This window comes from Gorilla gorilla, chromosome 9, assembly GCF_029281585.2.
Source record: "Gorilla gorilla gorilla isolate KB3781 chromosome 9, NHGRI_mGorGor1-v2.1_pri, whole genome shotgun sequence".
NCBI lineage: Eukaryota > Metazoa > Chordata > Mammalia > Primates > Hominidae > Gorilla > Gorilla gorilla.
In genome coordinates, this window is record NC_073233.2 from 79,906,585 (window position 1) to 79,921,763 (window position 15,179).

Consider the following 15,179-nt stretch of genomic DNA (forward strand, 5'->3'; position numbering starts at 1 on the left):
TTACCCAGGCTGATCTTGAACTCCTGGCCTCAAGCAATCCTCCTGTCTCGGCCTCCCAAAGTGCTGGGACTATAGGCGTGAGCCACCACGCCCGGCCAGGAAGCTTTTATATATAACTATGTTGGCCTCTTCCAGATGACCCTACCAGAGGAAAGGATGAGATAAATGAAGTGAAAGTTCTGTGGGGAAAAAAAAAAACACACACACACAGAAACACATATAGGAACAGAGAATAATTTCTACGTATTATCCTAAAACACATTACAGTTAAACATATGCACATAAAAAAGGACTTGAAAGTACATCCTTTAAAAAGTTAGCAAACTCTGGGAATGAGTTTATCGGCAACTGTTATTTCCTCCTGCACGCTTTTCAACGTTTCCCAGACTTTCTATGATGAATGGCAATAATTGCTATAACTGTGTTTTTAAAGTCCAATATCTGCTGTTCAAAGAAAAACAAGTCAGGTGAGGTGAAGCATGGGCTAGGCCTGCTAGGTGGCATGGAGGCACAAGGGCTTACCTGAATTTTATATTCAAACTGTTCCCAGTCCCTGGGACTTTTGGAGCTCATGGTAGAGTGGTATAAGAGCAGCATGGTCATCTAGAAGTCAGACAGGAGGCAGTCACTGAGTGGGGCTGTCTCTCTTCTCAGTGCCCCCATTCTGGGCTGTTCTGGGGACTCTGAGCTATTCCGGTGACTCTTCTAAAAGTCCTGGAATTCAGCAATCCCAGGCCACCATCCTTAACAGCTCCAGGAAACACTTTTTTTTTTTTTTTTAATTAAGGATAGTGTACACTGTACAAAAAGCTGAGCGCCAAGATTCCTGCATGGCTCAATTCCTGGACTCATGGAACCCTGGGTGTGAAGCTTTAGGTACCCTCTATAGGCCAGCACCCAGAAAGAGCAGAGGCAATGACTTAAGACTGAGCTATAATAAAAATATGGTGATGGCCGAGTGAGACCTGATTTCAGCCAGGTCTCCATCGAGGCCCACAGTAATGGTCTAGTAAACCATTGTTTGTTTCATAATCTGTCATAAGATCATGGGCTCCTAGAATCCTTGGGCTAAATTAGCCTCTGTCTCAAGACAGGTGGCTTCCTGGTTCTACCTCCAACGTACTAGAGCCCCAGAAATAAAGCACCCATCATCTCCCCTTGGGTTAAGAGAAGGCCCTGCAGGGTCCCTCAGGTACCATCACCCCAACCCTGCCCTGCCTCCCCAGTCTGGTATTCCATAGGTACCTTCGCCAGTTCCAGCTCTGATCCCTCTAGCACCTTCTGTGCAGACACCAGGCATTCTGGGGAAGAGGGATGTTTTCGATTTTCTGCAATGACAACAACGTAGAAAACAGGGTGAACTTCCTGGAAACCATACCTGAGATCCCAGAACACTTAAATCTGGGGAGCAGAATGGCTATCTCTGGTGGGGCTATGAGATGTAGGGCTCCTTACTCCTATGGCCTCTTTCCCCTGCCTTACAATTTTCCATCTGAAGTCAGTTCTATCCTGGGTCAATCCAAGGGCTACAGGGATAATGGAAGAAGAAAGCAGCCTCGGAATTCACAGCAACTCTGGGTCATGATGTTGCACTCTCCCACCCACTCACCAACTCTCAGCACCACAGAGGAAAAGCCCAGAGATGCCAGGTCACTTTAGAATCCTGTTCCAACTGAGGTCACAGAGGAAACCTATAGCTGAGTCAGAAGAGGACAACTAGGGATACCTGACTCTTAACACTGCCCGAGGGTCTGGGCTCAATTACTAACACCTTGCTTTATCTAAATATAGCCTCACCTTTCCTATAATTCTCTAGGGGTGGAGATGGCAGCTAGCTCCCCATGTCAAAGACGAGGACTCTGTGGTCTAAGGCTGGACGAGGGGAGGGGAACTGAAAAGCACTGTACCAGAAGCTTTGCATGTGTTCTTATTTAATCCACCCATCCACTTGAAGAGCAGTTATCATCTCCATATTATAGATAGGGAACCTATGTCCAGAAAGGTCATACAAGCAGTGAGGGGGGTCAAGATCAACCTTAATGTGCCTCTGCCCCTACACCTATTGCCTAAGCAATTAATTCAAAGTTATCTGAGAAAAACAGTTTTTCTTGCAAGGGAAAGAGAGTCATTCTCTCTCTTCTGTCTCCTTGAAGGTGGGGGAAACAGAAACTTAAGGTGCTCAAAGAGTTCAAAGTGACAGGTCCCAAAAAGTAACCTTCTGGCTCCACCTAGATCTCCGAGAAGGGCTCTGGGACTGAAGGGACACTCTTCTTACACCAACTGATGAAGGCATCACAAGACCCAGGGGATCTGAACCAGCTGTTTTCATCTTTGTGTTAAAGAGTGGGGAGCCTTGAAATTTTTCTCCTCCAGACACCCATGAACTAGTTCCTCTGGACTCTCCAATCCCATGAGCTGAGGAAGCAGCTTCTTCATAGCTGGATAAGAAAGGTGCTTACTCTGCAGAAAACTGCACACAAAGTCCAGTCTCTCTGACACCGGCTGCTTCAAGATTTGCTGTCCCTCTTCAGCGCCATGGCTAGAAAAAGAGCAAGTATTAGGACCGGAGTATTCGGCAATCTTTGCCTCCTTGCTGCTGCATTTCATACTACCTCCCCATTCCTTCCAGTCTTGATCTCTGCTGGATCTGGAAGAGATCCAGATCAGATCCTGGAGGCAGGTGACAGATACCAGGACACCATTTATCCAGATGGAACTGTGTGGTGGGTGGGAAGAGGGGACTTGAGGCATGGGGTTCTTCTGGAAAAGATGGCACTCTGCCATCCTATTTGCAAACATAAAAAAGCTCTGTGGAAAGGGGCCGAGAGGAGATGGAGGCAGCACAGATGAACGGGAAGCTATATTACACCATCTGGAATGGCTCAACTCTAAACTGTCAGGAAGCCTGGAGAACACACCTAGGTTAAGAGTGAGAGAAGACCATGGGGAGGGAAAAACATCCAAGAACTGAAAGAACAGGAGGAAACAAGGCTCTGAAGTGACAGGGTGAAGTTCCCCCACTAGGCTGAAGGCTGAGATGGCAAAAGCCTCCCAGAGGAGGATCCCAGGGACTAGAGTGTTGTTTGTTTGTTTGTTTGAGACAGAATCTCGCTCTGTTGCCCAGGCTGGAGTGCAGTGGCACGATCTCGGCTCACTATAACCTCTGTCTCCTGGGTTCAAGCAATCCTCCTGCCTCAGCCTCCCAAGTAGCTGGGATTACAGGCATGGACCACCACGCCCGGCTAATTTTTTTATTTTTAGTAGAGATAGGGTTTCGCCATGTTGGCCAGGCTGGTCTCAAACTCCTGACCTCCACCCACCTCAGCCTCTCAAAGTGCTGGGATTACAGGCTGGAGCCACTGCGCCCAGCTAGGACTAGTATTCTTGATTAGTGGTTCTTGTCTGTACTTGCTTAACTGGAAGAGCGGGCAGTGTGAAGAGAGCCATGAGGAGAGGGAGACAGCAGGGGGAGCTCTCACACAGCCCAGGAGGCTGAGGCAGGAGAACTGCTTCAACCCAAGCGACAGAGATTACACTGAGCTGAGATCATGCCACTGCACTCCAGCCTGGGCGACAGAGCGAGATTCTGTCTCCAAAAAAAAAAAAAAAAAGAATACTAGTCCCTGGGATCCTGCTCTGGGAGGCTTTTGCCATCTCAGCCTTCAACCTAGTGGGGGAACTTCGCTGGATCCCCTAGCTAACTGCAGTTCCATTTTCAGAAGCAGCAGGTGAAATACCACTTCAAGTTAGAAAGCTGAATTCTCTAGGCTACAGTGGGAGATCCTGATTAGTGGGCCCCTTGCTTCTCAGAATCTAAACTCCTAGTTCTTAGCCAACTTTCTGGAGGGCAGGGCAGGCCCAGAACCTTCCAATGCCAGAGACATCCTGCAAGCATAAGCATCATCCAAGCCAAGACTATGAGTGTACCTCCCCCCATACCCCATGTGATTACAAAGGCTTCTTCCAAGTGAATCCCCCCAGAGGCACTCTGTCTGGATAGCTGGTCTGAGATCAGAGACTCCTACAAAGTCTTGAGGAGATGCTTATCTCTTACAGACTCCCAAATGAGCCATTTTCCCTACCCACCCACAATCTGGAATGTTGTGACTCCTTGGCTCAGTGTAGAGCAATATTTACCTCAGAGTATTCCATTAAATAAAATAAAAAGAGGTTCTCAGGTGAAATGTTTAAGAAATGCTGGGTTAAACTGAACATTTTTTTATAGAAGAAGATACAACATGCATTATTTCTTAAACCTATTTGACCACAAAACCCTTTTCCCCCACCCCCCACAAAGCCTGGTGTAAGTAAAGCTGCATGGAGCATACTTTGGACAACAGTAGTCCTAGAGAAATCCAGCCCGTCCTTTAAGACTGTGTTGAAGTCTCATCTCTGTCAGGAAGCCATCCACAACTCCTGCCAGTCATGCCTCGGCTGTCCTCCAGGTCTTCCTGCAGCACTCATGAATGCAACTGCACCATTTACAACTGCCCACTCCAACTGCACTAGCTGAAAGCCAGGAATAAAGTAGGTGCTCAATACATATGGGCTGACTGACAACTGAGGGATGCTTTTTACTGAGAAGAGCAGAAATAAAAGTCAGCAAGACAAAAATGTCAGAACTGTAAGTTTTCTGGCAAAATGCCTCCACTATACTCTGTTATTCAAGCTTCACAGCTATCAAACAGACGGGACAGCCTTTTTTGCTTTAGACTATTCACGCACAGAAGAACCAAAAGGGAAACTTGTCTGAGGGGTTGATCCCAGTTAATTTTCCCAGAGAGAAGGCCAAGTGGCCAAGCAATTAAACCCTCAACTCCCACAGCTTATTTTTTTTTTTAATTTTTTAAAGAATTATTTTTCTCAGGGTGCCCCTTGTCCAGTGTGCAGACAGCAGCCACCCAACTCCCACAGCTTCTATCTACCCTCCAACCTTGCCATCCTCTGCTGCCTTCTGCTGAGAACTAGGCTGCTGATTTAGGTTGGCACCAGTAGCGGTATCAGAAATGTAAGAGCCAGAACATATTAACTAAGAACCTCCATTTCCCAAAAGGAAGCTGGTCTGCATTGTCCTGGATCTGAGATGGAGATTAGCATTAACCTGGGATTTCAATATCGCCTACCTCCAAGCCCCGCTTCTACTGCAGCCTAGGTTCAGGCAACACCCTAGAAGACAACTTGAAAATGAGCATCTTGAATTTTTGGCCCTTCCTATGAAAATTTCCTACCAGGTTATAAACCTACAGTGGCTAACCCAAGGACACATCCTTACTCTTGGGCACATCTACTGCTCTTGTCACCAGGCCAAGGAAATTTCTCTCTTCAAAAGCAAAAGTTCCTTGATCTATTTTGAAGTCAAAAAAGCATGCTGCCCCATATTGTGTGTTACAATACAAGGCATATTATACCTGGCTGCTTCACTTTTAGTGAGGTTAAAATTAAACAGAGAGTTAGGTATTGCCAGACTAATGGTTTTACCAGCCATTAATGTCAGGTGCCTGGATCTATCACTTCCTTAGGGTTTGCAAAATAATGATTTTCAACAGAAGTTGCAAAATGCTGACTTACAGGTGGTACACAACCCCAACTATGAAGTACCCTTGACAAAAAAAAAAGTGAATCAAGCTTAGATCTAATTATCAGTATATAGGCAACAAGGGGAATAGTGGAACAAGTTAAGTCGTACCATAATAATGCAATTAACAAAATCCAGGATTTAAGGATTTCTATAAGATTAAAAAAAAAAAATGAGGTGGTGTCGAGTGGGGAGAGAAAAAAGCAGGAAACAAAACTGGTGAGAGGAAATGACCCCCTGATGAAAGATCTTAAACACCAGGCTGAAGATTTTAGATTTCTACCTATTAGAAATGAATATTCACTGAGGTTTGATGAAGAGTCACTGAAGTGTCACAAAGAAAACAAGATTTGAGAAAGACTCTTGAGAACTCGTGCATAGGAATGAACTGCAATAAGGGCAGATTAGAGAAGAACTAGGCCATGAGGGCCTAGTATTCAGAATGAGGCAGAGGGAGGGACGCTGGATGTGAGCAGACAGGATGATGACCAATTAGAGATCAGCACCAAGGAGACAGAGAAGTCAAGATGATGTTGAAATGTCCTGCCTGGGTAACTGGGAGAGAAAATGGTAGTGTCTGGACCAAAATAAGAATAGTGACTTCTTTTAGAGGTACTAAGGCAGGTCCTGGTTAGAGCCATATGGAGTATTAAAAAATCCTATAAGATAACCCACGATCAACACACACTTCAAATAAAAAACCACTTTAGCAGCAGACCCATCTGTCCTGGGCTACTTGGCCCCACTAGACCTTGCTGATAGAGAATACCAACTCATCTCTTCACTCAACAAACATTAACTAAAACCTAATCAATGTAGCATCCTAAGCTAGGTAGGGAGGACCCCAAGATGAATCAGACACAGTTCTGGCCTTTGATAAGCTTAATTCTACCTTCTTTCCCTATCAATGAGCTGTTACCTATGAATAGGTAGCTAAAGTGCTTGCTTCAGAGATGTGAGTCCCTGATACCAGTTCCTAACTGCCACGTATGGCACATAAACACCTTCAACACTTCAGTCTATCCTTGGCCTAGGGCAAACAATCTAATGTGTTTTTTCTTAAAAAAAAAAAAAAAAAAAAAAAAAAAGATGACAACTGACCTATGCTTGGTCCCAGAAAGGTAGGATACTGACAGGAAGCCCCACTCTATTCATTTCCCAGATAACTGTGACGTTCAAAGGAAACGTGCTAAAGACACAGACCAAAAGGCCAAACTACAATCCTTGCTGCATGGTAACAACAAGCTTATTAAATGCTCATGGACCTCAGAAAGCAAGTTAATTGAGGCAGTAAAAACCCCAGAAGTGTATTTATTTTATAATGGCTTAGAAAGAGACATATCTGTACTGTGCTAACAAGTTAGAGATGAGATTTCTAGGTGTTTCTTCTTTCCTTCAGATGTGAGAGCTTCCCCTTTCTTCCCTCAGAAGGTTGCAAAGAGGGCTTGTGGCATAGTGGAGGGATGAGTCAAGAAAGGAGGGTTGTAGAAGGCTTCTGGTGAGACAAGAGATGGGGAACCCAAGAGTGAGCACTTGGAAGAATGTGAGGGCATGGAGCCTTGGAGGTTCTCCTGTGCAAGAATGCAGAAGCCTCAGGATGGGACAAGCGTAAAACCTCTCCCATGGAGTGGTACAGCGACTGAAAGATGAGGTCAATGTATTCTTGCCTTTAGGCCCCACCCTGGCTTATGATGTCCCAATCCTGCCCCTGATTTCTGGTCATAGCCATCATCAAGTAAAGAGAACAAGTACAGCCCCCACCCCAGCAATCAGCTTTGCCTTAGAGGCTAGAAAGGGGTATGGTGCGTACTCACATTCTGCCAATGATCTTGATGAAGATGCTGCAGTCCTGGAGCTGCAGCACAGCCTCCACAGGGTCAGCCACATGCAGACTGTTCACCTGTAAATCAAAGGGAACAGCCTAGTGAGACTGTTAGAAGCAACGTGGTTTGCTCCTTTTCCCAGAGGCTTAATGTGAGTGCTTACAGTTGTAGGCTATAGGAATACAAGAACTGATGATTCTCAGGTTTTTAATTTCAGGAAGGAGTGCTGTTGCACTCACTCATCCAGTTACAGCCACCTGAAATGCAACCATCAGAGAGCCCTTCCTTTGGCTTCAACTAAATAAAAGCTTAAACTTTCCTAAGATGTTCCAGCACTGGGAGTATTTTGGAAGGATACACCAATAAATTGGTACTACCACTGCTTCTAAAGAGAGGAACTTGACAGCAGGGAGTCTGAGGTGGGAAAAGAAAGGCTCTTACATTATAACTCTCTGTAGCTCTTGAATGTATTATAGCTCTTTGTATTTCTTGAACGTTTACATTGTAAGTTTCTGTATCCCTTGGATTTTTATATTATAGCCCTTTGTGGCTCTTGAGTTTTGAAATATCTATTCAAAACTTAAATATTACATATATGCTATACACTCCCACAAAGATATAAAATCTTATTAATACATTTTATATTATAGCCCTTTGTGGCTCTTGAGTTTTGAAATATCTATTCAAAACTTAAATATTACATATATGCTATACACTCCCACAAAGATATAAAATCTTATTAATACATTTTTATTCTTTCCACACATAAAGCTTTGGCTGAGGGGAGAAGGGAAAAACAATAGGGGAACAAGATGATTTTTTAAAAAGGGGGTGGTGGAGGGAGCCAGGCGCGGTGGCTCACACCTGTAATCCTAGCACTTTGGGAGGCTGAGGCGGGAAGATCACTTGAGCTCAGGAGTTCAAGACCAACCTGGGCAACATGGTGAAACCCTGTCCTACAAAAAATACAAAAAATTAGCCAGGAGTGGTGGCACATACCTGTAGTCCCAGCTACTTAGAAGGCTGAGGTGGGAGGATCACCTTAGCCCAGGGAGGTCGAGGCTGCAGTGAGCTGGGATTGCATCACTGTACTCTAGCCTGGGTGACAGAGCAAGACCCTGTCTCCAAAGGAAAAAAAAAAAGAAAGAAAAGAAAAGAAAAAAAAAGGGGGCGGGGGGGGGATGAAAGAAGAGGAGCTGGGAATTTCAAAGAAAAACTTCTTAATTCTAATTTAGTTGCCTGTTCCCATTCTTTGGCTTCAGATAGGCATATATTTAAATCAGTTTTTACCACTAGAATATTCACCAGGGGTCACACACATCAGGTACACAGGTTATTCAACAAGTATACATGGTCGACCTCTACAGGAAAATCTCATGAATTCCACAGGCACTACAGTTCAGAAGTAGCCTGGGCTGAAGTTTACTTTTTTATTACTATAGGAAGAAAGGGTTTGCTAAGTTAATTATTCACATATTCAACACTAAGAGGGGAGAGAGACTGAGCCTGCTTTAAGAAACAAGGTATTTTAAAGAACTTCAGCATAGTGGTTATGCGCAGACAACTAGATTCTATTGCTTACAAATGTGTTCTCTATATTTGGGCCGGGAGCCAGTACATATACATTTTGGGCCCAGCTCCTCCACAAACTTGCCAGCAACCTTTGTTACAAACTTTATTTCTCTCTGCACTAGTTTTCTCCCTTGCCAAATGGATGGAATCCCTACTTTATCTACTTCAAAGGACCAGTGTGAGCTCAAATGGGATTATGGATGCAAGAACACATTAAAAAATATAAAGTAGGCCAGGTGCAGTGGCTCACACCTGTAATCCCAGCACTTTGGGAGGCTGAGGTAGGGGGACTGCTTGAGGCTGGGAGTTTAGGACCACCTTGGGCAACATAACAATACCTTGTCTCTACTAAATAAATAAATAAGCAAGCAAGCAAGCTGGACATGGTGACATGTGCCTGTAAGTCCTACCTACATAAGAGGCTGAGGTAGGTGGATCATTTGAGCCTAGGAGCTGGAGAAGTTACAATGAGCTATGATAGTGTCCCTGCACTGTGGCCTGGGCAACAGAGTGAGACATCTCAAAAAAAAAAGAAAAAAGAAAAAGTAATAAACATAAAGCACATGGTTAATAAAATTAAAATAATGAAGTAGACATAACATTTGTATTTCTTAATAGTTAAGTTAGCTGCATGCACTATAGAATTAAGAGGATTTTTAAAAATCAATGATTTCTCTACAGACATGATAGTATTTATTTGAGTTAAATACTTTCACATTTAAAAACAACTTTTAGGCCAGGCGCAGTGGCCCATGCCTGTAATCCCAGCACTTGGGGAGGCTGAGGTGGAAGGACTGCTTGAGGCCAGGAGTTCAAGACCAGCCTGGGCAACATAAAGGAGACCCTGGCTCTGCAAAATAATAATTTAAAAAATTTTTTAGCTGGGTGAGGTGGCTTGCGCCTGTATGCTCGCGTAGTCCCTGCTACTCGGGAGGCTGACGTGGGAAGATCGCTTAAGCCTGGGAGGTCAAGGCTACAGTGAGCTATGATCACACCACTGCACTCTAGCCTGGGCAACTGATTGAGACCCTGTCTCAAAAAAATAAAAAAATAAATAAATACAACATTTAGGCTAGGTGTGGTGGCTCATGCCTGTAATCCCAGTGCTTTGGGAGGACGAGGAGGGAGAATCGCTTGAGGCCAGGAGTTTGAGATCAGCCTAGGCAACATAGCAAGACCCTTTCCCCAAAAAATTAAAAAAAAAAAGAAAAAAAAAGAAAGGAAAAATAGCCCAGCATGGTGGTGCATGCCTGTGGTCCTAGCTGCTCAGGAGGCTAAGGTGGGAGGCAGAGGATTGCTTGAGTGCAGGAGTTCCAGGCTGCTGTGAGCTATGAAGCTGCAACTGCATTCCAGCCTGGGTCACAGAGCAAGACCTTATCTCAAAAAGAGGAATCTTTTAGATGAATCCCAGTTAAAATAGATTAAAATTTTTTTTAACGTGAAATAAAATATGACTTATTGACGTCTTAAAGAGTTTACTAATATATTTATAATATATTTTTACTGTCTTTTGAAAAAAGCTCAATCTAATTGGTCAGGATAGGTCATTGTAAGTTTTCTAGGAAGATTCTGAAAACTTCAGGCCAAGATTCCATTTTACCTGCAGAAAATGAAGAGACTGCCAAGGCTAAACCATCTCCTATCAATACCTGCAATCTAGGTAAAACATTCAAGGACTATGGATGCTTGTTCACTAACAAGACTAAAAAATCATACCAATTAGCTGATGTAAAGTCTCCTAAGGAATCTGGATTCATCACATATACCAATTAAGTAATAATCCAGCCACAGTTCCTTTCATGGATATAAAAAGATTTTTTCTTCCTCTGAATTATTTTTGCTCTCAAGTGAGAAATCATTTAAAAGTTGAGGAAGTAGAGAAGTTCCTTCATCTCTAGTCAGGGCATAAAACATGAGAGTGAGGACCAGGCTCACCACATAACTCAAGAGTTGCCTTTAAGCATTGCAGGGTTGCTTAAGGTTGTCAAATCTTAAAATACCCTGCAACAGTTTATTCATTATTAACTGCTGTTTACAGAATAGTTTCAAGCTATAATTTAAGTATTAATAAAATAAACCACTAATTTATTTTTATGTTATAAATTACTGAAAATTCAGAAGACAAAAAACAGAGCTCCCAATAATTCTAGTATTTTAATACAGGTACTTTTAGCATTTTGATGTGTTTCTTTCGTTTTTTCTAGGTAATTTTTTTTAAACTGTAGTTGGAATTATCATGTGTGTGTACGTGTATGTTCTATGCCACTCTTCTCACTAACATAACAGATGCATTATTTCATGCTACTACAGTTTCATAAAATTTGCTTTAGCTCCACAACTTTTGTTTAAATTGAAAACATTCTCTATACTATATTTATATATATTTTTAAGAGACAGGCTCTTGCTATGTTATAGGTTGGAGTGCAGCAGCTATTTACAGATGCAATCATGGCTAACTGCAACCTCAAACTCCCGGGCTCAAGCAATTCTCACATCTCAGCTTCCCAAGTAGCAGGAACTACAGGTGTGCACTACTGATCCCGGCACATATAACTATACTTTAACATTTTCATGCATGTTCTTTGTTGTTGTTTTTTTTTTTTTTGACACAGGCTTTCACTCTATTGTCCAGGCCAGAGTGTAGTGGCACGATCACAGCTCACTGCAGCTTCAACCTCCACAGCCTCAGGTGATCCTCCCACCTCAGCCTCCTAAGTAGCTGGAACCACAGGAGCACATCACCACACCCAGCTAATTTTTGTATTTTTTGAAGAGACAGGGTTTCGCCACGTTGCCCAGGGTGGTTGCAAACTTCTGAGCTCAAGTGATCCTCCACCTCAGCCTCCCAAAGTGCTGGGATTACAGGTGTGAGCCACTGCACCTGGCCTCATGCATATTTATTGTGACTTTTCAGAAAAGGATATAAGTAGCTGCTATAAATAAAACTAGTCTTAAGCCAGGCGCAGTGGCTCATGCCTATAATCCTAACACTTTGGGGGGTCAAGGCGGGTGGATCACTGGAGCTCAGGAATTCAAGACCAGCCTGGGAAACATGGCAAAACCCAGTCTCTACCAAAAATACAAAACACTGTATTTTTTTTGAGGTCACATTAAAATTAAGGTCAGAAGTTTGAGACCAGCCTGGGCAACTTAGCAAGACCCCATCTCTACAAAAAGTTTTTAAAAATTAGCATGGCATGTACCCCTGTGGTCCTAAGCTACTGGGGGGGCTGAGGTAGAAGGATGGCTTGAGCCCCAAAGTTTGAGGTTACAATGAACTATGATTACATCACTGTACTCCAGTCTAGGCAACAGAATGAGACTCTATGTCTATTTTTTAAAAAAAGAAAAATGGTTGGCTCTCCAATTGGCCCTGATTAATCAGTACTCAGGGTGAATACTAAAATATCCTGTGTCAACTAGCATGCCCAGGAAGTATTTTAAATATCAAGAACTATGATTTATTGAGATAACATGCTAAATGACTGCATGTATGTGGGTACTTGTGCACACTAAGTGTATCTCATTATCCTTGTAATAACCCCATGAGGTATTTTATTTTATTTTTTCATGGTGCCAAGAGAAATTAGAACTTTATGAGGTATTTTAACTTAAAATCATCCCCATTAAAAAAAATGATACTAGCCAGGCGTGGTGGCTCACACCTGTAATCCCAGCACTTTGGGAGGTCAAGGAGGGCGGACCACGAGGTCAGGAGATCGAGACCATCCTGGCCAACATGGTGAAACCCGTCTCTACTAAAAATACAAAAAATTTAGCTGGGCATGGTGGCGTGCACCTGTAATCCCAGCTACTTGGGAGGCTGAAGCAGGAGAATTGCTTGAACCCGGGAGGCAGAGGTTGCAGTGAGCCGAGATCACGCCACTGCACTCCAGCCTGGCGACAGAGCAAGACTCCATCTCAAAAAAAAAAAAGATACTGAAGATACTGAGAGGCCAACTTGCCCTGGGTCAGAGAGACCAGTGCTGTGATTCTATGCTGGGCATGTGACTCTGAGACCCATATTTATCACCACACTCCATGGTCTCCTCTGTTTCTTTAGCTTCATTTATTATTTTTATATATATTTTTGAAACATGGTCTCACTCTGTCGCCCACGCTGGAATGCAGTGGCGCAATCATGGCTCACTGCAGCCTCAACCTTCAGGGCTCAAGGGATCCTCCCACCTTAGCCTGCCAAGTAGGTGAGACTACAGGTGCACGACACCATGCCCAGCTGATTTTTTAATTTTTTGTACAGACAGGTTTTTGCCATGTTGCCCAGGCTGGTCTTGAACTCTTGGGCTCAAGCGATCCTCCTGCCTCAGCCTCCCAAAGTGCTGGGATTACAGGTGTGAGCCACCACATCCAGCCTCTCTAGCTTTAAATATCCAATGCACTGTATTAATTTTTTCATTTGCCATTGTCTCTACCAGCAAAAGAATTTTGATGAAGTAATCGGCAAGGCAACATTTGCTGATAGACAATGGCAACAGACAGAAAGGTGGTAAGAGAGTGATGAGAACCTTGTCCTAGATTAAAGGCCTTTGAAGACCAAAGTCCCTGCATATGTTGATCATTAAGGTCAGCATTTATCCCCTTTTTTTTTCTTTTTAATTTTTCAGACCGAGTCTCGCTCTGTTGCCCAGGCTGGAGTGCAATGGTGTGATCTCGGCTCACAGCAACCTCCGCCTCCCGGGTTCAAGTGATTCTCCGGCCTCAGCCTCCCGAGTAACTGGGATTACAGGTGCCCGCCACCATACCCAGCTAATTTTTGTATTTTTAGTAGAGACGGGGGGGGGGTCTCACCAGCTTGGCCAGGCTGGTCTCGAACTCCTGACCTCAGGTGATCCACCTGCCTCGGCCTCCCAAAGTGCTGGGATTACAGGCATAAGCTCCGCATCCGGCCCACATTTACCCTTTTATTCAGAAAAATACACACAGAGCAGATGAAAATGCATTCCCATGCTGTCTAAAGGAAAACTATTTAGTCTAGAAATGAGAAGACTTTACATAGCCCTGGCTCCTACAAAACTCCTCTCCTAACTCTCTCAAGCTTCCTGGAGAAGTATAGCCAACAAAAGAGAGGAAGACTACTTACCCAAGAGAGGAGTGCAGCCCCCCGGGTGGCGTGGAGTGTCATCTTGGTGATGCCAGACAGTCACTCCAATGCGCCTGGAACCCAAGAGAGGAAGAAAAGCAGTTAATCATATCAGATATCCATGATCAAGAAATAAAGGCGAAATGGTTCCATTTGCCAATTCTCAACACTTAAATCACTCTTCACTGAATCCACCAAGACACACCATGGGAATTTTTAGGAAGCTGAGTACACATGAAAATTACTATAGAGCTTATATCAGAGACGACAGGAAAGAATTGTGCATTTAACTCAACGTCTACCCCCATGTAATTTTTCAGTTCCACAGAAAATACAACATCCAAAGCTGGCCTTCAACCCTACTCTTTGGGACATGATGCCCTTAAATATGGAACAAACATGGTTTTCAGACAGAACTGGGTCTGGATGCTGATTTAATGTGACCGGGGTCATAGGACCTTAGACAAGCAACATAACCTCTTTTAGTCTTTTTCTTTATCTGCAAAATGGGATCCTATACATACACCTCTCTGGGCTATTGTGATGCTTAAAGATAAAGCAAATAGTACAGTGCCTGGCACATGGTAGGTTGTCAATAAATAATTACTGTTCTTAAGCAGAAATGTTGATTTCTAGCTCTTTCTACAGGTACCCAAATTGTACCTAACAATACCTAAGTCCTTGGGGAAACTGTTCTAGTTTCTGGATTTTTATATCCTCCACAGAAATGTCTCACAAACACAGTTCAAATGGGGGATTGAGAATATCCAAACTTAAGTCTCTGGATGAGGTCGAGCCCAATTCCGGAGGAGATCCCATGGGACATTTAATGAAAATTAGGCACCTGTCCTGGTGTTCTCATCCCCAATTTCCTTTCCCATTGAGATTCTGCCACCTGCCTGCCAACCTACCCAAGAGACCACAGACCAGATTAACTAAATATTCACCAACACCCCCTAGCAACCCTTGCAATTTTCACTAATCTCCAGGGGCACAATGAGCCCTGCCCCCCATCTCCTGCCACACGTGCTTAGTCTGTAACTACTCTAGAAGGAGGAACAAGAGTGGTAAGAGCCACATCACCTGTAAGTCTCCCCATATATTTATT

At 43.7% G+C, this 15,179-nt stretch overlaps 1 protein-coding gene across 27 annotated transcripts in view; it reads right to left on the reverse strand.

Annotated features, from left to right (window-relative positions):
- The window catches only part of NUMA1 (nuclear mitotic apparatus protein 1), a 77,692-nt gene that overhangs the window by 18,958 nt on the left and 43,555 nt on the right, over positions 1–15,179 (reverse strand). For all 27 annotated transcript variants that reach the window (XM_055356676.2, XM_055356665.2, XM_019036343.4 and 24 more), the window contains 5 exons: positions 14,072–14,145; positions 7,390–7,475; positions 2,460–2,539; positions 1,246–1,328; positions 523–603 (listed from right to left, as the gene is read on the reverse strand). In XM_055356676.2, the coding sequence (XP_055212651.1) occupies positions 523–603; positions 1,246–1,328; positions 2,460–2,539; positions 7,390–7,475; positions 14,072–14,113 (372 nt within the window). In that variant the 5' untranslated portion in view covers positions 14,114–14,145. The remainder of the gene's footprint in view (positions 1–522; positions 604–1,245; positions 1,329–2,459; positions 2,540–7,389; positions 7,476–14,071; positions 14,146–15,179) is intronic.